General features: G+C 36.3%; 1 protein-coding gene across 2 annotated transcripts in view; it reads left to right on the top strand.

Annotated features, from left to right (window-relative positions):
• ARID4B (AT-rich interaction domain 4B) overlaps positions 1-27,546 on the top strand; it is a 93,908-nt gene that overhangs the window by 40,822 nt on the left and 25,540 nt on the right. For both annotated transcript variants that reach the window (XM_076334141.1, XM_076334140.1), the window contains exons 6-16: positions 412-491; positions 2,853-2,944; positions 5,167-5,305; positions 8,987-9,066; positions 10,400-10,473; positions 11,346-11,491; positions 17,345-17,417; positions 18,529-18,623; positions 19,734-19,831; positions 20,045-20,312; positions 21,323-21,495. In XM_076334141.1, the coding sequence (XP_076190256.1) occupies positions 412-491; positions 2,853-2,944; positions 5,167-5,305; positions 8,987-9,066; positions 10,400-10,473; positions 11,346-11,491; positions 17,345-17,417; positions 18,529-18,623; positions 19,734-19,831; positions 20,045-20,312; positions 21,323-21,495 (1,318 nt within the window). The remainder of the gene's footprint in view (positions 1-411; positions 492-2,852; positions 2,945-5,166; positions 5,306-8,986; positions 9,067-10,399; positions 10,474-11,345; positions 11,492-17,344; positions 17,418-18,528; positions 18,624-19,733; positions 19,832-20,044; positions 20,313-21,322; positions 21,496-27,546) is intronic.

Below are 27,546 nucleotides of genomic sequence, written 5' to 3'. Positions count from 1 at the left end.
TGTAGGGGTTCCGGTTATGTAATAAAGTTCTGTAAAAATTGAAAATGCTTGAAGAATAGTTTTTCAATTCTAGCTTGCATTGATTTTTAATTTTGGGTCCTGATCCATAAATGGGTCCTGATCCATTTATCCTGATCCATAAATTGTCTGCTCAACTACTGGTTACTTAAGATTCCATTTAACATACGCAAGCATGGAGTAGCTATGGTGAGACAGCAGCTTATGTTGGTCAATCTGTGCAGATGCTTTACTGGATATGCAGCAGTATCCCAGTACAGCTTTGTTTTAAGGACTGGCTACAGGAATATATATCTCATTCTTTCTGATGCTTAAATCAATCACTCACTGATATCCTGATTTAACAAAAAATAATAATTTTTTTTTCTTGCCTAACTTCTTACCTGGTGACAGTATTTGATGATGGTGATGAGAAGACTCTTAGACGCTCTTCCCTGTGTTTAAAAGGAGAAAGACATTTTGCTGAAAGCGAGGTAATGGAAGAATTTTTATACGACGACTTTTTATTTAGAAAAATTTCAAAGTGATATTTTTAGTACCTCAGTCTTCAGTATGTTATGTACATCCATGCTACTAAAAATGGGGATTATATAAAATACAGTCTACAGGGTCTGGCTTATTTTTTTAAATCAAGAAATACGATTAAATTTCACCAAATTGTGTAAGTTAAGAAACAAAATCAGCATTTCATATTTTTCATTTTTATATTATTAATGGTTCATAGATTGTAGATCACACAAAACCAGTGATCACACAACTACTTTGCTTTACATAAAAAACATTATCTGTAAGTATTCATTGGAAAAAATCAAAATATGGTACATGAACACATTAATGTACATCTTTGGACATAATTAAGTTCTGTTGGTTTTTAGGTAGATGATGAAGTCTAACTTGTAATAGCTGATAAACTTGGAAGATCAGTACTTTTCTTTTAAAAGGCAAATTACAAGTTGCTGTTACCTGTTAATTGGAGGACAGTTATCAGTATTTTGAAGCTGGTTCATGTCTTAAAGGTGATTTGCATATTAAAGTATCCAGATTATTTGTAGCAAATTTCAAATAGTTGAAATTTCAGAATGAGGATTATTTCTTCTTATTATGTAAGACAATCTGGACTGATGGGCAGATTTATGTAAACATGTTAGCTTATTGGAAAGCTACTGAAGATGCGGGGTTTTTTGCTCTACATAAACATGCTTTATTATTGTAGTCAGCTGAGCTTGTTGCCTGCTTACTGCATTCTTGTGAAGGTTCAGATACCTTCTAGCATCCTAGGTCAGGATTAAATGCATGTAAAGAAGAGGGCCTAATTAGATACCTAAATCTGGATTCAGATACTAATGCCGTAAATTTAAAGATTGTGTTGTTCATTCAATGAGCTCTTTCTTATTAATGATCAGCACTCCTGAAAATTAGGTTGCTTTTGTTCCATAAATACTATTTTAATGCGGTTTCAGTAGTATTACTTTATAGTAAGCAGGTTGAAAATTTTAGTCTATATATATTGGTTTGCGACCAGTTTGGCTGAATGAGAGTAATTTCAGATGACTTTGTCAGATTCAAAGAAACTTTACGTTCAAGTGACTCCTATTTTTATTTTATCATCATTCTTATTGTCATAGCTTTTGATGTCTTGCCAGAAGTCACTGATATGCAATTCATTGTCAGCAGCCCTCAATGAAACGTGTGTTGTGCATTTCTAATAATTACCTCATGATTGCATAGCTACTTAGCAGGGAAAATTGCATCTCCAGTTTCTTTTGTAATTAAACCAGTGCCACATGATTGTCTTGTTCTGATGTTGCTTTAGCTTCATCTCTGACTTCACAAGTGTGTGGGATCTTTTAGGATGTCCACCACACTCAGAAGTGATCATGCATTTACTTTAAGATTTAAAAAGCCAGTTTTATTGTCTGTATGTCCAGTTCTGTCTGACACAGAATACTTTTGAGATTCTTGTTGGTGTTTCATGTTTAAAAAAATCATACACGATTCAGGAGTGTAATTCAGAGGACCATGTTTACTTTGGAAGGCTTTATGCCTTCTTTCAAAGAACAAGAATAAGTGCCTATACAAAAAAACTCTGTGTACCAGGAGCCTTCGAATCTGGAATGGTTATCATTTAAACAGATGACAGCGGTCTTAGGAAAAGAAGATACTGCATGTCCATGAAGTCCTTCTGTTGATGCTTTAGCATTCTCCCTGAGCAGAGAAAGTTCGTTCTTTCTCTCCCTCTCTTTTTGTTTTGATGCTAATAGAGCATCAATTAGCACCCTCTCAATTATCAATATAGCAACCTCTTTAAAATTGTTTTAGAATCTTTCTCTCCCATACCAAATTATGAATTACTAACAAAAATACAATTAACTTGTCATGTTTGCTGCTACTGAGTTATCTTGCAGTTTCATTTCATAGAGGACCTTTGTTTATTGATAAGTAGGTGATTGGGTGTTTAGTCTGATGATAGGACAGGCAAAAAATTCATCCTGTAGAGATGGACTATCCCAGGTCAGCAGAATACCTGATACTTAGTTCTCTGTGTTTGAATGGTCCAAAGGCAGGACTTTTGGGAAGAATTGTCTATGTGCGTTGGACGAAAGTTAATTGTTTGGAGGTAGGGAGAAGGTGTTGGAAAAAAACCCAAACCAAAACACATTACTTCTTAAAATTAAAGCAGTGACATCTCTACTGTACTTCTGTATTTCTTTTGTAATGAGAAAGTCTCTCTATTGACAAAAATTACTTTAACCAGATTATACAAAGTTTGGAGAATAACTTTTATGCCAGGCTTTTTTATGTGTGTATGTATATATATTTTTTCATTTCAACAGACATTAGATCAGCTTCCACTCACAAATCCTGAACACTTTGGGACTCCTGTTATAGGAAAGAAAACAAACAGAGGAAGGAGATCCAATCATATGTAAGTTTAACATCTTTATCTGTGCTCTGTATTCAATTCTGAAGCTTTCAGTGTGTGTGGAGTTTTATTAGTTGTATGTTCAGGCTTCTCTTACTCAAAAAGCAGGAAGCTATATGAAAAGTGTTGTTTAGCACTCAGACTGAAAGTCAGTTTATTGTTGCATGCAAGAATTACAACAAGTCTTCATGTAATCAGTGCTTAAAATAGTACCGGGTATAGGCAAAAAGTTTTTTCTTGGTTTTGTTATTTAAGTAAAAAAAGAAAGTGGCATACCAAGTGGAAATGTGCTGTTAAGCTATATTCAGAAGCCTCTCTGTAGTAGAATATTAGTATTATAAATGTGTTGGACTCAAACTAAAACCATTACAATGCAGTCTTTTTCCAGCTGATACGAAGTCTTTGTAGAAGGTATTAGATTCCACATGTAGACCTTTGGTTTCTCATTACAAGGTCTCTGAAGGGCTTTTGGAAATAGGTGAACAGTATTATGGTTTGCAGCAAAGCTTATTGACAGAAAAATAAAGTTCAAGAGTAGTGACTTGATTTCCTAGGTGCCAAAATTCTTGGTAGTTGTGATCTTGAAAAAACAGAGTTAAATACTCCACTGACTGTTTTTCTTTGTTGTTTGTGGGTGGGGGGTTTTTGGTGGGTTTTTTGTTTGTTTTTTGGTTTTTGTTTAAAAAGTTTTGAGGTGGTAGTGGCTGGGGTGGGAAGGGAGTTTTCATGCTTGGATTACCCTTTCATGCTCTGTCTTTCTGATAGCTTGAAATAAATATTGCCCTGCATATGTAGAGGTACTATAAATTTACTCAATTATTGATTTACTAATTTATGATGTATTGAAGGAAAAAGATGGAAAAAGCTGGCATATACCACAGAGAATGTGATTGCAGCATCCTTGGTGTCTGTGACTGGGTTGTTGACTTCTCTGTTTCCCTAACTGTACAGGACATTATTATGGCAGAAACAACACTTATCTTTCTCTTACGGTTAATACTGACAGAACTGAGTAAAAAGACAAATTTGCACAGATATGGGTATAACTGAGCTGGGTTGTAGTCTCTCTAAAGTAGTCCTGGCTTTCTTTCTAGTCCTTGACTTCTTTCCCTTCCCACAAGAGATTCTCAAATCCCAGAGAGCAGCCTTGAAAGACTTTCATACTGTATTTTAAAAGAAGTCACTGCTTTAAAAAAGGATGTTGGGGGAAAACAACCCAATGCTTTATCAGCACTGCAAATGATGACATAAAATTAGGGTGGGGAAAATGAAACATGTCACCTTAGACTGTAAATCAGTTGTCTTCTGTTACACAAATGCTAACTGTGAGTCTTCTGTTAATGTTGAACTTTATATTCAAAAGTATTTATGTGAAAAATGGAAGATAGCTTTTAAAATTCTGCTTGTGCTCATTGATCACGCTGTGTATTGTCTGAGAATTAACCTTCAAAGTGACTAGTAAAAAAAAAAAAAGAGAGCCAGGAGTGCTGATTTTTTTTTTTTTAATCAGTTGCAGGTAATTTTAGTTGGAGTAGTTTTGTACCTTTAGACTCCCCATGTGGTTAAAACCAGGTGCAACTTTGTACTAGAGCAGTCAAAACAATGAGCTAGAACCTTTTTTAATCAAAATGTATTTGCACCTTTCTTTGCCCATCTACTTACATTCCAACACTTCATTCAATGTGAAATTGAAACTGTCATTGAAGTGCTTCACTGCACATCTTTAAAGAACTGTTTCAGGATAAACAGACTTCTTTTTCCATAGCTGATGTTTCTTCAGAGATTTGTCCTCTCTCAAAATAGCTCTTTATTCTGTATGGCTGTTAAAGTAAAAGCACAGAGATTAAGAGGGAGAACAAAACAGTTTAGCTTAATGTTGGTCCAAAACTACAGCTGCAACAGTATTTTTGAACAGTGCTTCACTAGGGCAGAATTCTTGTTTTGAACATCCTGACTGCATTTCTATTCCTCCATGTGGATGCATGGTGGTGGTTTGTTTGATTTTTGCATGTATTACATGTAGATGTGCATTTCTGAGTTTGTAATGTTTGAGTTGTCATTATAATATCGTTATAAATACTTCTATTTATTTTTATCCTAAAACACTTAACAGGCAAGTGAAGTTACTATTATTTATGCCTCTTTGACAATTAGCTTTGGATGTCCTGTAATTATAATAGGCAAGTTTTGAATAGTTGAGTTTTAAGTCTTTTTCTGTTGTTTAGTCCTGAAGAAGAGTCTTCATCCTCTTCCAGCGATGAAGATGAAGATGATAGGAAACAAAGTGACGAGTTACTAGGAAAAGTTGTGTGTGTGGACTGCTTCAGTGTGGATAAAAAGAAAGCTCTGTGGTTTCCAGCCTTGGTAAGAGTTTCATCTTTATTTTAATTTTATAAAGTTTCATTCATTTTCTAGGCACCAAAGAAAGGTGGGGTTTTTCATTTTTGATGGCTTAATCTATATTTTTATAGAACTTAATGTTTCTTCAAATTGGACCTTATCGTAATAGTCAAAGGAAATACTATATATGTAAATATTTTTGTTTACAAAAAGTGATTGCTTACATGGCTTTAGTTTTTCCAAGCAGCCAGAGCTTGTTGACCTAATTCCAGCTCAACAGTGTGTTTAGTACTACTGAACTAAAATTTCAGGGCTTTTTTTCTAGGCTATTGCTTGTCATTTTTCTGAACTACCAAGTTTTATCAAGGAAGAAAATATAAAGAAGTGCAAAGAGAGGGGAAGTTCAGTGATTACATAGATACTATTTTTCTAGGTTCAATGTAAACACGTTTGATAATAAAGTCAAATGTTTTTTCTTTGTTGCTATGGCAGGTAGTAGAGAATTGCCAATAAATTTCCTTTAAAATAACATTGTAGTCTTTTTAATACAAATATTTTCTATCTTCCTTTATTCTGGTTTAAAGACACTTTTTTACAAATGACCTTCTAATAAAATACCACTGTTAGTCTAAGGATTGCATATAGACTGATATATTTGAAAATTAATATATTTCCATATGTGGTACCTTCTAGTACCATGCTTTTTAATTTTTCTTTTATTATTAATTGTAAATATTTGAATAATTTCTCCTTAGCAATGAAAGCTTAAAATGTTTATCTAATTTCAGGAAGACTTGTGCTCTGCTTTTGAAAAGATGCCATACAGTAACATTTATCTCTTCTTAGTGTGTGCAATAGCCCTCAGTTGCAACTTTCTACTTGTCACCTCCTGTGCCTTGTAATGCAGTCCAGAGGCTTTCCAGCAGGACTTCTTTTGGAAAAGTTGGTGGGAGAGAATGAGTCATTGAAGTCTTTTTCACAAGAAGGGAGAGGGCAGAATATACAGCAAGGAGATACCATGTTAATGACAGATAGCTTTAGGAGAGGTTTTCAGTAATAGACAAGAAAATTGAGCTGTTTCTTTACTTGAAAGCTGTCATCAAGATTGATGCAATATCACCTACCTCACAGTTGTACTCGCAGAAGTGGTCAGTTAGAGTGGCTTGAGCTGTTTTATGTCACACTGTTGGTTTAGCCTTTCTGGTCATGCACACGACAGTTTCCATGGCAGCCTCTCTGGTAGGTATTAGGCTTGTATGTGACTAATGTAGTGCTACTCAGGATAGCTGTGGGTCAGACCTTAAAGATTAGCTGAATTGTTGCTTATTCTCCCAAGGTATACTAAAGATACACACTGTTATTTCTTTGGCTTTCATTTGGAGATTGGAATAGCTCATTCTTCATTGAAAGCTTCCTGCAATGAATGAGAAGCAGTAGGGGGATAAAGTTTGAGGGTGGAGCACGTTAACTCTGAAATAGCTTATCCTAGATTAACTGTTATTTCAGTAATCAGGTTTATAGCTCTGCAAATAAACATCATATTGCATGTAACCTGAAAGGTTGTGCCAAAGAACAGATTTATGCCCCAAATAGCTTTTTTTTTTTTTAAACCCACTCCCCTGTAGCTATGCCTCTTCATTCTTTTACCTTGTAAGCAGGTTACCTCTACTATATCAACAAAGTACTTTTATCTTATTACTGATAAATTTTGCTTTAGCTTTGTATTGTGCTAATTATAATTATGTGAATAATGAAATGAAAATTCAGGTTTAATATGCTGAAGAATACGTATTCCAGAATTACTTTGTTATTAATGATACTGTGTACAGACACACTTTGTGTGGAAGCACAGAGGACATTGTGCAAGTTTATTATGTGAAAAGAAGTTCAGGGATTAGTCTAAACCTTTACAGCAAATAACAGTTAAGATTAGTAGTGGAAACTGATTACTTTGGCTATCAGTCCTATAACCAGATATAGCCTGTCACTTATAAATGTAAAACTGTAGAGGTCTAAATTTGGTAAAAGCTATTCTGAGGACTCTGACTACATTGTTTTAATCCTGCATGCGTAGTTTTTTTTTTGGTTTTTTGTTGCTTTTTTGAGGGGGTGTGGGGGCGTTGAGAGCAATGGCTAATTGTAATTGTAAAAAGGCCTGGCAGTTGCTCCTTATGTCAAAGAGTGTGATTTAGTAAGCCTTATAGCATTGCTTAGTTTTAATGTGTACTTAAAGGCTTTTGGAAGGTGCAGTGAGGAAATCTGCTTGCAGCATTTTCAGGAAATTGAGTTTACATAGGATCATCTCTCTGATCCTCCTGTGATTCCAGTAGAATTTGTTTTGCAAGGAAATCGAGAAAACTTGACTCGGGCAAAACTGAGGTGATGTTGCTTGATGTAAAGGCACTGGATGAGGTTGTGGTAAGCTGTTTTCCAACCTCTGAATGGATTTCTGACTGCTAAGATCTTGATGCTTCTAGAAAACCAATAGCTAAAGCCAGAAGGGCCTTTTTCCATCTTTAGAGAGCTAGGAGATTGCACCTGTCTGTTTCAAATGGGGAATGATAATCATTGTCTTTTACCTTGATATTAAAACACTGCTGCAAACTATATCTCCAACTGCATTTCAATTAGTAAGTTGTAGTTTTGTAAAGTAATTTCTTTGGAGACTGTAGAATGCACTGAATTTGGAGACTTGGGGTGTTAAGTTTTATTTTTCTTGAGAAGCATATTTAGCCTATGCTCTGTGATATGCAACTCTGTTTCCAAATCAGATGGAGCTTTTGACTTTACCTTCTAAAATGCTGTATGGCTGGTGACCTATGTAAGGAGGGAAAAAAAGCTTTTCTCATGCAGTATCTTTGTGTGTTTGGTGGAAAAAGTAGGACTGAAAGCAGTTGGTGTAAGAGAGAAGAGGTATTTACCAGGGCTAAACTAGGGCTGCAGTCATTTGCTGCTCCTTGGGGTTTCATAGCAGCCAGAACGTCCTTAACTTTCAAGGAACTACACACGTTTTGAGAGAAGAGAGATGAGTGATGGAGAGCATTGCTTTTCTGTTCTGTAACTCTGGAAATGAAATCTATATATATTTTATTAAATTCCTGAAGCTTTTTAATTAGCAACTTGTATACTGGTTTAACGGAACTTAAATAGCTTTTAAAATTGCAACAAATAATTAACATGTTGTCTCAGTGCTAGACTTGATTAGTCTACTTCTTGAATTAAAGAACCTATCATAATACTTGTACTTGAGGCACTCTTCTCTCCTAGGTAGGTAACTTATGAATCTTCCATTATAAAATTGCATTTCATAAATCCTGTATGCCTTTGTTTTTGAAACTGTGGGTGATTACATCCTTGCAATTTCTGGAAGTTTTTCAGAAGAGGTCTCTAACTCAGGTGGCAGCACTTGGTGGAAGTTCTGTCCTTTTAGGATGAGGAATAGAATAAGCTGTAGTGGCATGACAGGTACTTAACTTTTGTCAGAATGCTGTTCCTAGTTATGTCTCTGGCCACAGCCGTCACTTTCCTCCAGGAAGCGAGCACGAATTCAGTAATTTCAGAGGTCATCACTCCTGTGTTTTGAGGGATCTCAGTTTCGCTAAAGAGAAATGAGCCCAAAAGGTTTTTGAGAAGCATTGGTATATACTATTACTCTCTTGTTTCTCCTTTTTCTCTCTAAACTTTGCATTTGTAATATCTTTGCAGGTGGTTTGTCCAGATTGTAGTGATGATATTGCAGTGAAAAAAGACAATATTCTCGTTCGCTCTTTCAAGGACGGCAAATTGTGAGTAGGAATGTAGAGGCTGATAATTGAATAAAATCTATACCAGTCAAATGAAATGTAGTATGAGATGTGTTGGGTAAAATATTAATAACATCAGTAAGCTCAGTAAGTTTCTGCCAAGATTTTTCTAATGTTTAGAAAACTGTTAATGGCCTATATTTTGATGAAATTATTAATAACAACAAAGTTCAAGACTAATGGGATGCATAAGTCTATCTGTCTTAGTTTTAACCTCATTGTTACAATGGTGGCAAACAAAGCAGTATTTCGTGACTTTGAGAATGGCCTGAGACTCTTTCTGGCTCTGGATGGAATAGAGCATTGCTTTTCGGAGACGTGGCCATAAGCTTATCCAGCTACAGAGGGGGTGGGTGCATGCACGCATGTACACCACATGCACACACAGAAATTCTGTTTCTTTTTTTGAGGTAGTAAGGCATGTGTTTATCTCGGTCTAGACTACAACTGCATATTATCAATGTTCTTTGAGTAGCACTACAGCTCTTTTCAAAGTAGGAAAGAAAATAGAGAAACCTAGAAAACCAGACTGTGTGGTATTTGCAATAGAATAAGGAACTTTTTGTTCTTAAACTCATGTTGGTCAGGGAGGGGCGTTGATGGATGACAATAGAATTCTTTTTTCTACGTTTTAGTTCCAGCTATTCTGCTTGGTTCAATTTAACAGAATGCTTTTGCAGAAAGGATATTGAAATATTTAACAGTTTCATTGTGGTTTAATTGCTTACTAAGTCTAGGCTATTGCTTTACCATTTGATAGTTATTAAGGCATCAGTGCACGTCACTGGAGAAACATACATAAGCATGTGCGCACACAAGCACATACCCTCCACCCCCCAAAGCGGCAGTTCAGATTTGCTTCCTTGGATATAGCCACAGTAGAAATTAAGAAGTGCTTTGTTCTTTCAATTTGGAAGTGTTTCATTTCATACTGACAGTTTATACTAATACTCATTTATGTTTTAAGCAAGGTAGTTTTGTTGTTTGTGGGTGAGTAGTTAGTTGCTAAATTAACATGAGATTTTCATTAAGTAATATATGTTTGGGAGATTCCAGAAACTACCTGTTAGTGGAAAAAGAATGCTTTCTTTAATATGCAGTGAATGCATATGGATGGTCTAACTAAATTTATGTAGAAGTTTTGTTTTGAATCCACTAACTGACTAATACTGTACCAGACTAATACTATAGAATTGCTTCTTCTGTATGTTTAGTAAGTGTGTTACAGTCTTAGTGATATCTCTATATTATACTGTTAATTTAGCTTTAAAATGTTTTCTAAAAAATTTTTTTTTACACTTTCTAAATTATCTAGTGTTTCTGTGCCAAGAAAAGATGTTCGGGAGATTAGTGAAACTTCACCAAAGCCTGACGCTTTGTTAAAACAAGGTAAAAATAACTTTCTATGAGAAAACACATGTGTATGTATTTACTTTGTTACGTAAATTGGACCAAATTTATGGTAGATTTGTTCGTGTCTTAAAAATGCTAAAATGCAGGGTCTTTTCCTATAGCATAATATATTGAAGGAGAATACTTCTGAAAATCCAGAGGAACTTAAAAAAACCCCCCAAAACAAAAAAAAACCCACAAAACCAAAAAAACCCAAACAACCCCCCCCCACTCTACCATACTTGTTTTAAATGTAGACATGCCAAACAAAGGATATAATCATACAGCTCACACTGGCTTTATAGGTTATTTAGTATTTGGCCTTTTATGTTAGACCTTCATAGAGTTATTCTCACCATAGGACCCCTAATAGTTATGAGTAAGTTGCTTTTATGCACTCTCAAGAAACTGGAATTGTGCATTCATTTGGAAGTTTTAAGTTTGTGTGATCAAACTTAGAATTCGCTTGTGCTTATTTTTTCCTCCTTCTCCTCTCTGTTCAATATACATAAACCACAGTGTAAACCTGTTGGAATAGGGGTTCTCGCAATTAAATTTTCATATATGCCCTAATACATAAGATCCTTATTTGTGTCTATAGACACTAACATGGTAATAATCCTAATAATAGCTCTGAACAGTTTGATGTGCAGAGAATGCTAGGCCAGTTTGGCTGGGTAAGACATACAAGGATGGATAACATAGGGTTGTTGTTGAGGTTTGTTGAATTTGGGGGTGGAATTGTTAATTAGCAGTCTTCCTCCTTCCCCCCTTCTTTGCCCCCCCCCCCCCCGCCCCCGTTTTTTTATTAAAACATTTGGTCAAACTGGTACTTCCTGCAGTGCTAACAAATGCTGGTCCTTTTACAGCTTTTGACCAAGCCCTTGAATTCCGTAAAAACAGAACTGTTCCTAGTAACTGGAAAACAGAATTGAAAGAAGACAGCTCCAGCAGTGAAGCTGAAGAAGAGGAAGAGGATGAAAAAGAAAAAGAGGATAACAGCAGTGAGGAAGAGGCAAGTGAAGTTAGTAAAAGGCATAGATACACAGCTGATAAAAATTAGCAAGACTGTAATATTTAAGTAGGTCTTTTTAACATTCGGTAACATTTAACATTAACGTAGGCAACATTGTTAACATAGGCAACATTATTGCCTCTCAGCTTTCAAAATCTTTATTCAACAAAGATCAGTTAATGTGAAAATATCAACTTGAAAATCTAACAAATATCTTTGAGTCATTAAGCAAAAAACATGTAGTCAAAAGGCTGAGTCATTAGGGACCAATTAAAAACCAGAAATTAAAAGTCAAAGGAAGATCCTGTTCTAGAATCTTTCCCATGCTGATCTTAATGCAGTGGCAGAAGGGGTTGCAGTACCTACCAGGGACTGAGCAGATGAAGGGTGGATATTGGTGTCTGCTGTCACATGCTTATTTTTTCTAAAAGAAAAAATGTTCCCTTTACTTGTGTGTATTTCTAAATGGAACTTACCTGCTAGCTGTTAAAGGTCTGGCTGTCTTCTAACTGGGAAGATCTGTATAGCTAAAAAAAAATAATTAAGTTGTTTCTGATAAAGGATATGTAGTGCTTAAATTATTTTTGATAACTTTAAAACAAAGATCTCTTTCTGTTTGTTTTTTTTGAAAACATCAGCAATTTATGTCTTGCAACTGTATGTAAATCCAGACTGGCCTTTTCTTTGCACATGCTGTTTCAGTATTGGAAGGCAAACAAGTTTTTTTTTCAGTGATATAGAACTTCGGCTTTCTTAGGGTGATATTAATTCCTGGGCTGTAATGTTAGTCATGGCCCAGATGGGTTTCCAGTTTGTAGTTCACTCTCCCTCCAAATAAAGAGTTGTTTGCCCTTCTATAATAACGCAGTGTATTGTAGCATGCAGAAGGGTGTAGTTTCCCTCTGTAGTTTGTCTTGCATCTGATTTATTGTATATTACGACAGTGTTGGTTTATTTTCCCCTTTGTGGCCATGGAGTGGGTTCTGTGTGTGCTAAAATCATGCTATTGTAAATAGCTGCTCACATAAATGATGATAAACTTTTCTCCTGGTTATAGAGCTGTTACCCCAGTACGTACCTGTGACTCACCACACATTCCAAGCTACAGGGAGGTTTGCTACCTTTTACACAGGAGCTCCATCTGAGGAGGCAGCTCTAAGCCGTTACTGACCTGTGTTCTTGACATATTTGAAAAAATAAACCAAACTAGGTTGGCATGCACTGCTGTTGTCTCTTCCTCCCTTGTGTCTCTGTCACCCTGTCCTCCTTCCCCTTCTACCTTACCCTTTCCTGCCCCCAAATTGCTGTGCTAGGCCTACAACTTTAGGTCCTCTTGTAAAGCAGATATTGCAAGTAGTTTGCACTGTTCTTTCCCTGCTTCTAGCTGTAGAAAATGGAGTTTACTGGTTTTGGAGTGGTGAAAAGTAAGAGATTTTGAAACCTTTAGGTAATTACCAAGAAGTCTGAGTTCTTGTACCTCTGTCATACCCTGGTCTACTGAAGAATTGCTTCACTACGAGCTATCTCTCTGGCTACCCTGATGTAAAGAAGCAAAAGAGCTTTCAATCAAGGCATTAGCCCATGCACTCCTCTTCCACCTTTCTTCTCTCTTTCATCCTGGAAGTATGGAGACCCAACTCATGCTTGGTTTTCTAATTATCTGTTCTTTCCTCCCAGCCTCTTGTCCAGAAAAAAATGAAGACAAAAGTAAAGAAGAAAATTAGTGGAAAGAACTTTATTTCACAGCTGGCTGTGAAGCTGGTAGAGGGACTTTTGAAACTTTTACTTCCTCTGTATTTTCTGGTGGTGCTCAAAATCTGTATCTGCCCATTATCACTTTTTCTCTCACTGGGGTTTGAGAGCTGTTCTCTAATTTGTTATGCAACTGCCAGTAATGCAGTAGAATGAAATTCCATCAATAGTGAATTGCAAAGGGGAAACTGAACTGGGTTGGGACTTAAATGGTTGTTACGGTCTTTCTCTCAATACATCCTCCCTGGAGAGTGTGGCTCTGGCATACCAGAAGATGGTGTTCCATGTTCTATTCATTCATTTCTTTATTTTAAGATTTGTTGGGAGACTGCAAAGGTGTGAAGTAAAAACTTTGCCACCTCTCCAAGCTCATGAGTTCATTCTGCCTCTTTAGGCTTACAGGAGATTATTCAGCTCTGATCAAAAGTTATAAAGCCCAGTTTGCAAGGGGCTATGCTCTGCTTAGTATTCTGAGAAGCAAGGAGTACTTCCTTTCGCTCAGCACAATTCCTGAACTTTCAGAGCAGGTTCATATCCAGCCATGGGCATGGTGAATGTGGATAGGTTTGTACCTATGCAGGTTGACATACAATCTTTGTATAGTGATAAAACTGTCACTACTTTTAGGTGAATAATTCACAGTCTTTATTTACAGTGTTTGTAAATATTTGACCTTGTACCCTTTGTACACCTTCTCTCTAGCTCCTCTTAGTTGCATGGGATGTTGTATGAGCTAGTCTTTCCATGTGCTAGACATGATCTCATCTCAGGCAAATATTTTGGGATTTACTGTGACATCTCTTGTGATAATTTCTTTTCCAGTATCCAATGTTTCAGCCACCTGCTGAACTAGGAGGTTTCTAAAACAGAGTAAAAATCTTTTTTTTTTTTCCTCTCCCCCCCCCCCTTTCTTCCTCTCTCTCCTCAGTGGTCAGCGGCATGTGTGCCTTCTCTCCACCTGCCTTTGAGCAGTTTCTGCAGGCTCCTCCCTCTCTTTTTTTTATTACTAGTTTGTGCCTGTAACCTCCTGGCTATCAAGCAGCATCTCTTCTCAAACAGGACCTGTGGGCCTGCTCTTGGGACTTTGTTATCCACCTGCAGATTGTTGTAGTGCTTTCCAGGACATGAAAAATTTTCACTGGTGGCCCTCAGGCCATCCACGTGGTCCTAGTACCCATGAACCAGGACAAAAAAAAAGCGCTTTTACATATGTCACTGCAGGCTTCATATATAGATGCTCCTATCCTATATGTATATTCACACACAATCCTATAGATACATAGATGCTCCTATATATATATCATATCTATATAGATGTTCTTATCCTATATATATTCACACACTCTTATAGATATATAGATGCTCCTATATAAACATATATCTATATTAATATATAGATGCTCTTATCCTATATAGATAGGAGTTGACATGCAAATCCTTTCTACTTCTCTTCTAAGAAGAGAAGTTGCCTTTCTTTTTTCTTTTTTTTTCAAATGGAAGAGACTGGAAAACGGCCTTCCTTTCCTTTACTAAATCTGACAGTAGGTAAAAGAGTTGACAAAGACTCTTCTAGTGCTGGGCTATAATACTGTGTGAATTTTATGTGTTGCAAAAAGCATGTTGCTGCTTTTCTGGGTTTCATTATCATACATATAGGCCACTTTCTTTAACCTTTGACAGAGACTGCAGAGTCACCTGCTAGCACTACGGTTGTCTAACTTACAAATAAGCAAAGATGACAAGAGTATGACGTCTGCTTCAAAGCATTATCTAGGAAACCTTGTCAGTCTAGCTTCTTGATTATTTAAGAGATTCAGTAAATGTTTGGAGATTATTAACAGATATTACTATCATAGTATAATATGTACTGATTTTGTAGAGATTCTGAGAAAGTGAAAATGCTTTTCAGAGGCATGCAGGGTCTTAAGCTTTCCCCCTTAGCACACTTTCTAAGAAAGTTGGTTTGGTCTCTATTGGGAAAATTAATAAGGAGTATCCACTTGCCATTCTGGCACCTCTGTGGATTATCACGTTTGAGACGTAAGAGTACTCTTCAGGCATTGGATCTTATAGTGAGTAAGGAGTGGCAGTGTTTTATTCGGCCTCTTCATCACCTTTATTTTAGTTCCCCTAATACTTAGAAAGCATACATTCCTTCTTAAAAGCTTTGTTGGGTTTCCTGAAGGTTTAGTTCAATGACACCCCCCCTCCCCTGAATGCTCTGTGGGAACACTTTCTTATGGCAAGTGTCCTCTTGTTGGTGAGGAACATGAGAAACCCAAGTAGGTGCTCATGATCTCTATGCTATGATCCAGTGTATGCTGGTAAAAGTCCTTTCCTAAGGACCTGTCATGTGAGATTAAAACAAACTCCATAACTGTGTCTATTCACTCGTATTCAAGCTTTATGATTGCAAGCTGAATCCTTTGCTTGCTTGCAGTGTTTCCTTTACCACCTTTGCCTGTGAAATGTGAATGTTCTTGACCAGGTGTTTGTACTATATGCAGGGCTGCAGCATCACCTCATACGTATCGGTGAGGAATTGCTAGATATGCCTGATCTCTGATGCTCCCGCCCCGTGAGGATGTATTTAGTATACTGGTTGCAGTTCTCTACCCAGCCTGTCCTTCTTGCTCATTGAAGTAGCCTGCTCTGAGCTCTGCTGGTATACTAGGTACCAGCTAGATGTTAATAGTGTAATGCGCCTCACAGAGACTTTCCTCTTGCATTGCCTTTGCAAGACTGTGGAATATTTTCATTGCATTTCTGTTGATAATTATACCTAAATGACAACTGTTTCAGCGTATTGTGAATACTGGTTCTTCATGTTTTGCCTGTTTGCTCTGATTATGTCTTCCAAGTGCATTTAATGGAGAAGGGGAAGTATAGAATAAGAAAAAAAACTACTTGCTGGTAATGGTTAATAGCCTTCCTTGACCTTATTTTCAACCATCCATCTCTTTATTAAATAGCTTCAGCAGATGTTGTGGGTTTTTTCTTTTTTTCTCTTTTTCCTGTTGTGTTTAATAATGATACTCTGTTTCTATTGATTTCTCAACTGTCTTGCTATAACTTTAAAGACAATATGTTTTGTCCCCTTGCTTCAGGGTAGGTGAAGCTTTAATATTTAGTACAAGGAGATTGTTGAAGAAGGGAAAATATGAATTATGAAAATACACTAAAGAAAAATAATTTCTTTTAGATTTACTGAATAACTTTTATTGGTTATTTTTGGAAACTTAACAGGTAGTACTAAAAAAACTATGCAGAAAATTAATCTAGTTACATTTGGCATATTGTTTTGAAGTAGCTTAGTCATCAGAATTTCTAAGAATTCTGATTATGCTAATATCTTACTGCTACTGGTTGTGGCAAGTCGCATTTCCTAAGGAAATTATGAGGTGTTATAAAACAAGCCATAGTGCTTTGTTATGAAACTCTACTGTTTATTAATCTAAGTAAATCTAATACAAAGGTTTATCAGTGCAATGAACTGAACATCCAAAATATCCATTGTTATTTCAGTTCTGGAATTGATCCTGCTCACCACGCATTCAGCTGGTACGCCATGGCAGTATGCGTGCAGTGCCATTGGCTGCGGTTTGCCAGTACTGTGGATTAGAACTCCTAAGAAAGTGCAAGCACCATTTTCTCTTTCACTTCATCCATGAAAGTGATATAGTGTATCCAGGCATCAAGGAGTCACTTAGCTGCAGTAGAAATAGGCCTGAGATTTCTGATATAATCTCTTGATCATTAATAGTGGTGTCTCCCAGACTTTCTGTGTAAATGGACAAAATTGAGAATACATCTTGATTTATGATATCACTTATGATGCTTCAGTGATCAGTCAGAAATCCAACTTCAATGTCTTTACAGTTATTGTTTTATATATTTTGAAAAACTGTTTGTAGTTTACAAAACTTCACTTCCATGTGGCATAGCACTGAGAGCATGTGTCTCTTTGTATAGTATCCTGTTGCTGACTACAGTAAAACAAACTTGAACATTTGAACCTAAATTATCACTGCCGTGTGTTTCTTAATGAAAGACTGTAACTCGAAGTGGTGATAATTTTCTTGTGTGCATTACTTTAAACAGGAGGAAATAGAGCCGTTTCCCGAAGAACGAGAGAACTTTCTTCAGCAATTATACAAGTTCATGGAAGACAGAGGTAGGCATTTTAATCTTTGACTTGTAGAAGCTGAAGATAGATGTATTGTTTAGCAGTACTTTAAAGAATTGAGTCTGTAAACCAGTAGTGCTTTGCAGTTCAGTTTTGGAAACAGTGAGACTGTATTCATCACTTCTGACTTCCCTGCTATTTAGAAGATAAGTCTGTCACTTGACTCTTCTCCTAAAATACAGTCACTTATTCCTGCTTTCAGAAATAAATGGATAGTACCTCATATATCCTAGTATATTTTCTACTGTGTACTTACAGTGTGTATAATCAAACATTTAATATCCTCAATCATATTAATGTATATGCTCAGTTTAATAACTTTAAAATACTTAAATAAAATTTAACCACCCCCCTACTTCTTAGGATCATGGAAAAAAGCATTTACTTTGTGCTAGATTTCTTGTGTGAATCCTGATCACTTAAATGCATAAGCATTATCAGTAAGGTAGATTGAAATGTTTTTAAAAGCAAATGCCATTTATTATATTAATTCTTTACCAGGTATTTACACACTGCAAGAAAAATGCAGTGTCTGTGGAGGCAGGGGTGAAGGTGTTTATATTTAAATTAGTATTATAATTAGTTAAATTAGTATCTTTTTAATTACATGTGAAGATGAATTGAGGAACTGTTTACAAAAGATGACAATGTGGTAGCTACTGCTAGTACAGTAGCATAGGAAGTTTCAGCTCTTTGAAGCATTGTGGGATTTGTTCCTGGGGAGGTTTGGGGTGGTGGGTTTTTTTTATTGTAGTGAAAGGTCTACGCTGGTATTTTTAGAAGTAATTATTTCAGCGGATGAAATAAAAATATGTATAATATAGGTAGCAAGAAAAGTTGCATCATTTGTGCATGTTCGGTAATATATGGAAGAATGCGTATGTATGAATTAAATTACATTACTGAACTACAGGGAAAATGGGTTTTAAAGACTTGAGTTTGTTTAGTTTCATGAAGAGAAAGTACCAGATGCATGAGGTGGTGAGAGGGAGGAGTTTACAATACTGTATTTAATAGTGTAGTAGTGCGTATGATGTGGATTTCATGTTATTCTGAAAAAGATATTTTGAAAAACTGTAATAACTGTCTTTGTTCACAGGGACCCCTATTAACAAACGACCTGTATTGGGATATAGAAATTTGAATCTCTTCAAATTATTCAGACTTGTACACAAGCTTGGAGGATTTGATAATGTGAGTATTAGTATGATGAGTATTCCAGAGCCATAAAATCTGAGGATGCTATTTATTCTTGTTTAAGTAGTGATAAGGAAGAATCTTACACAGGAGCTGTAGTCATATGAAAATTGAATACTACAGCTACGTAAGACACCCTGTAACTCTGAAATACATGCTTTAATGGGAACTAGAAACGAATTACATTCTAAATAAATTACACATCTACTCAGCGTGTTTAATTATTGCTGCATAAAATCAGCCAGCATGTGTGGTTTTGTGATATTTCAAGAAATGTTTGTCTGATAAAGTTGTTACCTCACAAAGTGAAAAGAGACGCTGTTCAATAAAATCTCAAAGGCCAGTCAGCTAGTTTAAGGTCTGATGTGAGGCCCTTAACTCCTATCTATTCTGGGCAATATATAGAAGAATGTGCTGACTGGGATTAGTGGGACTGGTCCCGGAGCAGTAATTGAAGCATATGGAATTCATGGCCAAGCAGATTCTGTTACTGCTTTGGACTGCTTCCCATAAACTTAGCCTGTCGGCTGAGTTTGTGCAGTGACACCTTTCTGATACTCGAGAGGATCTTGTACTTGGGTGTTGCAGTACATCTGCTTTACCTTCACAGATAGTTAGAAATGAGCGTATCCCACTGTAACAAAACTTCGACACCAAAGGGCATATTAAGGACATAATGAAAGACTTGTAGCCACTCTATCTGGTGCAGTACTGCTAGGGCTGAGTACTGTTAATGCTTTGAATGAATTTTTTCTTTCCAATTCAATTAAAATTCTAGCTCTGATAGTTAAGAATTACTTTAAATATAAAATAAAAATGATGTACTGATTTTTTTGATCTTTGTATTTTCTTTCCTTTGTTTTATTACCACCTGGAGAGGAAAGCCTGCTGTGGCTTACTGAAATGCAGAAATGCTAAATTGCTTAAAGTAGTTACATTAGACTACAGTTTGCATTACCATGAAATACTGTGTGTGTGATACATAGTAATTTTACAGATCAGAGGAAATTACTTATAATTATTTTCCAGAGTTGTAAACTTTGTCGACTTAATCTTTTTTGTGTCAGTGAGTTAATTCAAAAAATGTGACTTCATTTTCTTTAACAGATTGAAAGTGGAGCAGTGTGGAAGCAAGTTTATCAAGATCTTGGAATCCCTGTATTGAATTCAGCTGCAGGATATAATGTTAAATGTGCATACAAAAAGTAAGTAATAAAGCTATGAAGTTTGTGCTAAAACAGCGCTAGAAAGAACTGAAGTGATCCTGTGGTAGTGGTAATATACATAAAGTCCATAACTTTTTGGTTACAATACAGTTTTTTTAGGCTTTAAACATACTGTTCATGTTTAGCTTCTGCTAGGTAGCCTGTTCTTTCTTGAAACAAACTTGCTTATCGCAAGCAATTTTTTTCTTTTAGATATCTCTATGGTTTTGAAGAGTATTGTACATCAGCTAACATTGAATTTCAAATGGCATTGCCAGAGAAAGTGACAAGCAAGCCTTGTAAAGACTGTGAAAAAGAAAAAGAATTGAAGATACGTGAAGAACCAGAGCAGGATGTAAAAGAAATAAAAGTGGATAAGGAGGAGCGCAAACAGGAGGAAGTAGCGATAGTACAACAAGAAGAAAAAAAATTAGCTGAGAATGATAATGAAAGTAAAGAAAATGATAAGCCCTCTGTTCTGGTAAAATATTTTAATGTTCATGTTATATTCTGTTTATAAAGTCAGGTGGTGTGTTGATAACCATGAATTTATGTCAAGATTGAAATCTCCATAATGGATTTCAAACAAGACAAAAACATGCTGTAAACCTAATTCAGAACAACACATTTGAGCCATATTTATCTCTAGGTGCCTGTTTTAGGGGATCACGATGTCAAAATGTCTGACTTGTTAGGAAGCAGCTGTAACATTCCACTTGTTTGGGGGCCTCCCAGGTCAAATGGAGACTAATTAGTGTGCACCTTTATCCTGATCCGGGTAATGCATGCTCACAGCTAACTACAGTGCTAATGCTTTTATTTTGCTTTTAGCCATGCTTTTAAGCCCTCAAATATTGCTTTTACTTCTCCGCTCCAGTGAAACGAGTAAAGCTCTGCAAAGACCTGGGCCATGTGATGTACACAGTGGTCTAATGTAGTTCAGTGGTCCAGAGACAAATGTTTATACCTTTTCAAAATCCAGTGTTGACTCAGTGAATTTAGCAAAGGAAGTCCAGGGCGGTAAGCTGTGCAAGCTTAGCAGTTCACTCTGGAAGCAGTGTAAGCTCCTCAAGTCAGTGTGCAACACGAATGTAATGTTTCTGTGTGTAAGTGGCAGCCAGCCTTGGTCTGTCTGCTGGTACTAACTGGGGTGAATACCAGGTGGGCCAGTACTGATATCTCTGCATCCTAAGTGAAAACATACCCTGTGAAATGTTCATCTTAGTGATTGCTTTGCAGTTCAGGTCTAAGAGCTGCATGCCTATATCACTGTGACAAAACTAGCTAGGACACTGGCTGCAACTTTGAAGTCTGTTATGTTTAGCTTGAGATTTTCGGAAGAAAAAACAGTGGAGGTGCTGTAATTTTAGAACAAGCCCTAGACTCCAGATTTTTTTGCTTGTATAACTTCAGTGTTTTTGTCTGCCTTTTCTTAGATCCTTTGTAGTTTTATTTCACCTTGTAAGTTAACTAAAGGTTTTATTATCCTAGGGAAACAAAAAAAATTTGCCAGATTCTGCGTATGCTCAGCCTGATCAAGAAAAGGACTTAAATGTAATCAAAACTGAAGATGAAACCAAACTAGAAGATAAAGAGGAGGAGAAGACTAAAGAAATGGAAAATCCTACCGTAAATGCAGATGCTGAAGAAAAAGAAAAATCAGGGTAAGTTACTCTGTTCATAATCAGCTAAGGCATCTGATGTGCGTTCATTAAATTTTACTCTTCTAATTTGAACTTCAAATGTCGTGAATTAGACTCACATCTTCCAGAGACCTATGTGTTCCTAACTTTGTCATGGTTAGTACCATTGAAGTTCATGGATCTAATTTAAAAAAAAAAAAAAAAAGGGGGGGCAGCTGAAGTTTTTACAGGGTCCAGACCTAAACATTTATAAGCTGAGTGAGCAAAAGAACATATAAAGCATAGGTGACTATTTGATTTAAGACAAAAATATTGCAGCCATTGCCAGTAGTATTTGTCTACTTAATTTTGGTACAAGTATATCACAAACGTGCGGTTTCCAGCTTTTGCTGTTGGACAGTGGTGTGCTATGGGTAACACAGGAAAAAGATGGCAGTACCTTGCATCGCTCAGTAATGGCTTTGCCATTGAGTGGGCATGATACTGACAGGAGTCTCTTGTGCAGTCCTTCAGACAGGAGTTTTGGAAGTAGGAGATTGAAGTAATAGGGATACTCAGGGTCATGCAATCGATGGATGTGTGCAGGCGATCTCTCTTCCTTTATGGAATGGGCAGGTTTTCTTGTTTCAGTGCAAAAAATAAAAACAAGCGTTTTTTGGCAGCCATGCAAAAAATACGAAGTTTACAACAGAATATAGTCCTCACTAATCTCGTGTGTTAACAATTTATATTCTTGCAATTAGGACCCTCATACAGTATGATTTCAAGTGGTAAGAACACAAAAATGGCTGTTACAGGTCAGATCAACAGTCTTTTTTAATACAGTATCTTGTCTTCAACAAAAAACAATAAAAGATGCTTAAGGGAGAAGCTGTGACAAGAGGGAAAGCAGATAATGACACCTCCTTACATTTTCACAGCAATCTGTATATCGGGGACTTTTTTTGTACTTAATACCAGCTGTTGCCTGACCACTAATTCTTTTGTTCATTCCAGCGATCTTTGCTATTTAGTAGATCAGCTGTCTTAATCTTCTGTCTAAATATCATTTACTCTTAATGCTTTTTCTGGCCCATTAAGGGTTGTGACAGAATGGCGTAGTTCAGTATATTGATTTCTGATTCATTGGTAATAGTCCTTTTTTATTTTATTAAGGGTTTTGATTTCCATATAACAGATTCTGGAAGGATCCTTCTGTAAAATGTTTTTGTCTTCCCAAATATTTTCAGTGAGATTACATTGGCAATTTCTGTAACTCAGAAATGCGGAATACAGAAAAATCAAGTTTACTTGAACGCGGTTAGAAGAGCCTTTTCTCTGTGGATGTGATTTCATTTGTATCCTATGTGAATTTTTCTTTTTTAAAAGACCAATTGCTGGAATTCGTTACATTTGCCATTTTAAAGGTGAACTAGATGAGCTGTACTGTAACAGGTTTGCTGGATTTTCAGAATTATTAAAAACCAATTTTTACAATGCTACTTTCAAAATATATAACTAAATAGATGGAAAACTTTGCACTGCTTAGAGAATAGCAGTTTTTAAAGTTCCCTAAATTGCATATTTATAAGTGTGTATTACTTTGTGTTTATTTATATGTTTGGAAAGTAGATTGACTTAATACTTACAACATTGCTATAGTAAATGGTACCTAAAATTATAAGCTGCATTTGCTTTTCAGTAATCCTTTATTGTTTGTTTGGGTTTTTTTAATCCTGATTCATGTCCATTTGGGTTATTTATGACATTTAAAAATGTTACGAGTTTTCTTAGGTTTTTTTATTTATGAAAACAACAAAAAACTATAGAAAATACTATTTCCTCTTAACATTCCCCAATTCATCTGATTGCAATTGAGTGCTTTGCTCTCTGCTTCTCTTTACTCATCCAGTAAAAACTTTTCTAACTAGTATTTTGTTATGATTCATGAAAGATTGTAACGAGTTGCTTAGAATAGAAAGCCTAGCTCTAAAAATAGATGTAGGTGGTGATGTGGTCATTGCTGGGGATATGTTTCAAGGAATAATTTAAACGTACTGAAATGAAACATTTGTAGCAGTTAACAGTCTGTAAGGATTTATAAGCAATGTAATAGTGCTGCTAGCGTGATTTCTTTTCCTTTCTTCCCTCAGAGATTGATGGGAAGTACAAACTGCATTTCTATCAGCTTTAAAGAGTTTTTTTTTTAAAATGTCACTGTCATCCTAAATGCTAAACAATGTTTTTAGTGTTTATACCATAAAGGAGTTTTGTGAGCCTGGTATGCTGGTGGGGACATTTGTTCTAGACGTTGTACTCCCCCCATCCCCAACTTTATGGGTTAGAAGTGGCAAAGGTTATATAGAGGGGGGGAAAATGCTATGGTTTCAGTTCTTTGTTGAACTGAAATACAAAATGAAAAAATGCATTTTTGTAGGTGGAAAACTAATCACACACACAAAAAATACCCAAAATGTAATCAAAATAGATCACTGTGGACTGAATTTTTGTCAGTGTATTTAAAATGTATTCCTGAAACTTTATTTAAGCTATGGACCATCTGTCTTTCACAGTCCTAACCAAATAGCCAAACAAATGAAATCTAGTATTATATAAGGCAAACAGAGTTTGCTATTTGAATTTATGTCTGTAGGACTTTGCGCATCTTCATGAGGCTTATTTGTGTATAGACACAAGGAACCAAGAGGACAGAAAAACTTACAGGTTTCTTCTTGCTGAATTTCTGTTGGGTGGACTGGATCTAATTCCCAGCTTCCAGATCTCAGGAAGTACTGCTGGTTGTTTATTTTCCAGAGGCTTTGTTTCTCTGTGTAATCCCATGTGTCTGAACCCTTTGAGATTGCTACCACTTGAATCCTGTGGTCCCTTCTACCCAGACTTATGGGGAATCCCAACAATATGATGAAGAGGAAGAAAAGCTGAATGTGGTTCTCTTCCGTTCTTCTCCAGAGTGCCTGTTTCTTGCCTGCTTGTATATCTGTGAACACTGAGAACAGAGATTCAAAGGCAGCTTGCCCCTTAATCTCTACATGCTTTTCTTGTTTTTTCTGTGGCTAGTGGAAGATGCATGTGCTAGATATGGCTTTTTGCAACTTCTAGACATAAAAACAGTAAAAAAAGGCCAGTAATGTGTTATTTCTCATTGGTCTGTCCCAGAGGGATCTTTACAAAAATGGCTTTGTAAAACACATCCTTTTCCCTAAGGTACAAAAAAGTATTCATCCTTAGTCAATGAATAAAAAAGTTTAAAATCCTCCTTATTTTGAAGTTCCTCCTAACTTCATGTTGTGGAAGCAGTGGTCTTCAAACGTAGCATTGCATAGTCAGTGCAATTTTCCTTTGTAGCATCTAACATTAACTGTTGTAACTATTCAAAGACTTGAGTCAAAGCCAACAAATTGAGAACCGAGGGGCTTTTTTACATAATGAACAATGTAGACGGTTGAACATGCTCCCAAGAGACTGAGGCCAGGAGCCTAGCAGAGTTTTTAAAAGGTGCGGGGTTTTTAATATAAGCTAATAAAATAAAAAGTAAGTCTTCAAAAATTTCATAGTAGATATAGTTTGTGAACTGAAGTATAGGTTAATTGCCAGTTAACCAATATTAGTAAGAAAATTTTTTCCCAGATGATTAATTCAACTCCAAGGTGATTTGTTTTGTTTTTTGTTTTTTTTTAAACACTTTTTTCTAGAGCACCTGGGACAGGCCACTGTCAAGAACTTTATATTGAACTGAAAGATTAAGTGCTCAGAATCCAGATAACACTTTTTGCTTTCCAGCAAAAATTTGCATCAGACTTCTATATTGGTAGTACTTGGATTTTTGAGGTGACCAAGCAAAATTCTTTGAAGTAATCCCAGTTACAGTACAGAAAGATTGCAAGGTTTTGTTCTTCTGTTTTCCTTCTTTTGGCTGAGGCACTGCCTTAACCCCTACGCCAGGAGGGTCTGCCATCTCTGGATCCTTACCCTGTCCTTTCTCACCAAGCTGTCATTTTCAGTACTCACAAATAGTTCTTACTTGGTCTTATGAAACTTCCTGGATTTAATTCGTTATTTTTCTTGAAAACTGCCTACTTTTTTATTTCCTCCAAGGAATGCACGAACAAACATTCTTAAAGAATACTTCAGAAACCTGAACACTTCTGGTTGTCTCATACTGCCGGTTTAGGTCTTCATGGTATGGTTTTCTGGGAATTGGTACTGTCATATTTCGACAGTATCAAAAGGAGAAAATGCTAAACCTCTTTGGCTAATAATCTTGAACGGAGTTAAACCATTCATTCACGTGCAAGGGAAAAATCTTAATCTTAGAGCTGTTATGTACATCATTACATGCAGTAAAAGCATTTCTCCTCCTATAAGCAGCAGGAGGGAGCTAGGAGTAATAAAAGCAGTAGTTGAGAACTAGGTTAATATGGGCATTGTTTCACGTGAAGGGTTTTACTAGGCTTATTACCCTTATAGGGTAGGGTGACTACCTGCTGTGCCTGTGCTGGTGATGGCTTCTGTTGGTACAAGAGTTAAATTTTCTGGAAACACTTGATGAGGATTTTCTGAACGGGATTATGTAATAGTCAGAAGCTCCATTTCACATATGGGAGATAACAGATTGTTGGAGGCAATGTTTTCTTCAGTTCCTTATCTGTTAAAATGACATACCAAAGCTTTATGGTGGTGAATTTAAAATGGTAGCAGGAAGGTTTTGGAGTGGAGGAGTTCTGATACAGAAGGCATGTCTTCTAGCTTATGGATTAGTGTTGAGAACTATATATTGAGATAGCTCTCTCCAGTCTGATGTAGGTTTGTATGGAATTGATTAGCTTGGGAGAAGGGAGAGAAATGCGTTGTGTTCATTGCACAGTTGGTGTGAACATCTGCTCTGAATCTTAGACTGTTGGTGTGTATGCAAAAAAATACATTTTTAAGAAGTGTACTTAGGTAGTTTCATTTATAAGAACATATTTCTATGCTCTTATTTGTGATGTGTGTTATATTTATGTGTTCCAGCTGCCTTTGTATTGGGAAGGAAGTTTTTGTATACTCATGCTTTCAGAAACAGCCTGATTGATTTTTTTTTTTTTCCCCCCCTTAATATAGAATACGCACTGATACATATATACACATAAGGATTGCTTTTGATACAGCAATAAGCTGCTAATGTCACAATAATAAAGTGTACAGTGACAGGGTAAATGTACCAGTCCTGTGCGTGCATCACGTTGAATGGAAGGGAGGTGTCTTTGATGTGGAAAAAAGTCATTCTGTCATCACATTTTACATATCTTATGGTCACTACAGAGGTCATTAACCATGGTAGCTGTCACTGAGACTTATGTGCGTGGGTGAGCCCTTAAAACATTCATCAAATACTAGATGTTTTCAAGCTGAGTGTGAACCAGTGCCATAAAAATGAAAACTGCTGTACTCCGAATGTTTCAAAATACTTCAAAAAAAGAAAAAAAAGGGGGGGGGGGCAAAAAACACTTGGCTGAATAATTTGAAGCAATAACATGAGGTCCTTTCATTTGTCTTCTCTGTAGCAGCAGAGGAAAACACTGGTTACAGAGTACACTCTTGCATGGTTGAAGTGTACTGTACTACTCTCAGACTTGATTTGAATCAGATTAGTGCCTTTCCCCTTTCCTCAGAATGATGATGAATAACTGTGCATTTATTCAGATTTTCTGTGTGTGTAGACAGAAATTTTTGGAGCTTTTATTTTTAGGTTTAATTTGCAACTTCAGAGGGAAGACAAATACTAGTGAACTTTTGGGGGTTTGTGATTTTGTTTAAATAAAGATGAGATTCTAGTGTCATGGCATAAGTACAGGTCTTAATGGCCTCTCTGCCTTAAAACTTTAGGGCATCTTAATACAGCTGGGATTGAGCAAGTCAGAGTATGAAGGAGACTCAACATCTTCCAGCTCTGTATTATGTGAAGTAGAGGTTAAATAATGCTCTAGGATGAGAAAAAGGGAGGGAAACAAAAATAGAAGCTAATTGCTAAACTTGAAGTGTCAATTACACTGGAGTTTATTTCTGCTAGTGGTTCAATTAACTGTAATGACT

The sequence above is a fragment of the Aptenodytes patagonicus genome, chromosome 3 (genome assembly GCF_965638725.1).
Source record: "Aptenodytes patagonicus chromosome 3, bAptPat1.pri.cur, whole genome shotgun sequence".
Taxonomy (NCBI): Eukaryota; Metazoa; Chordata; class Aves; order Sphenisciformes; family Spheniscidae; genus Aptenodytes; species Aptenodytes patagonicus.
This window is presented reverse-complemented; position numbering and strand designations above follow the sequence as displayed.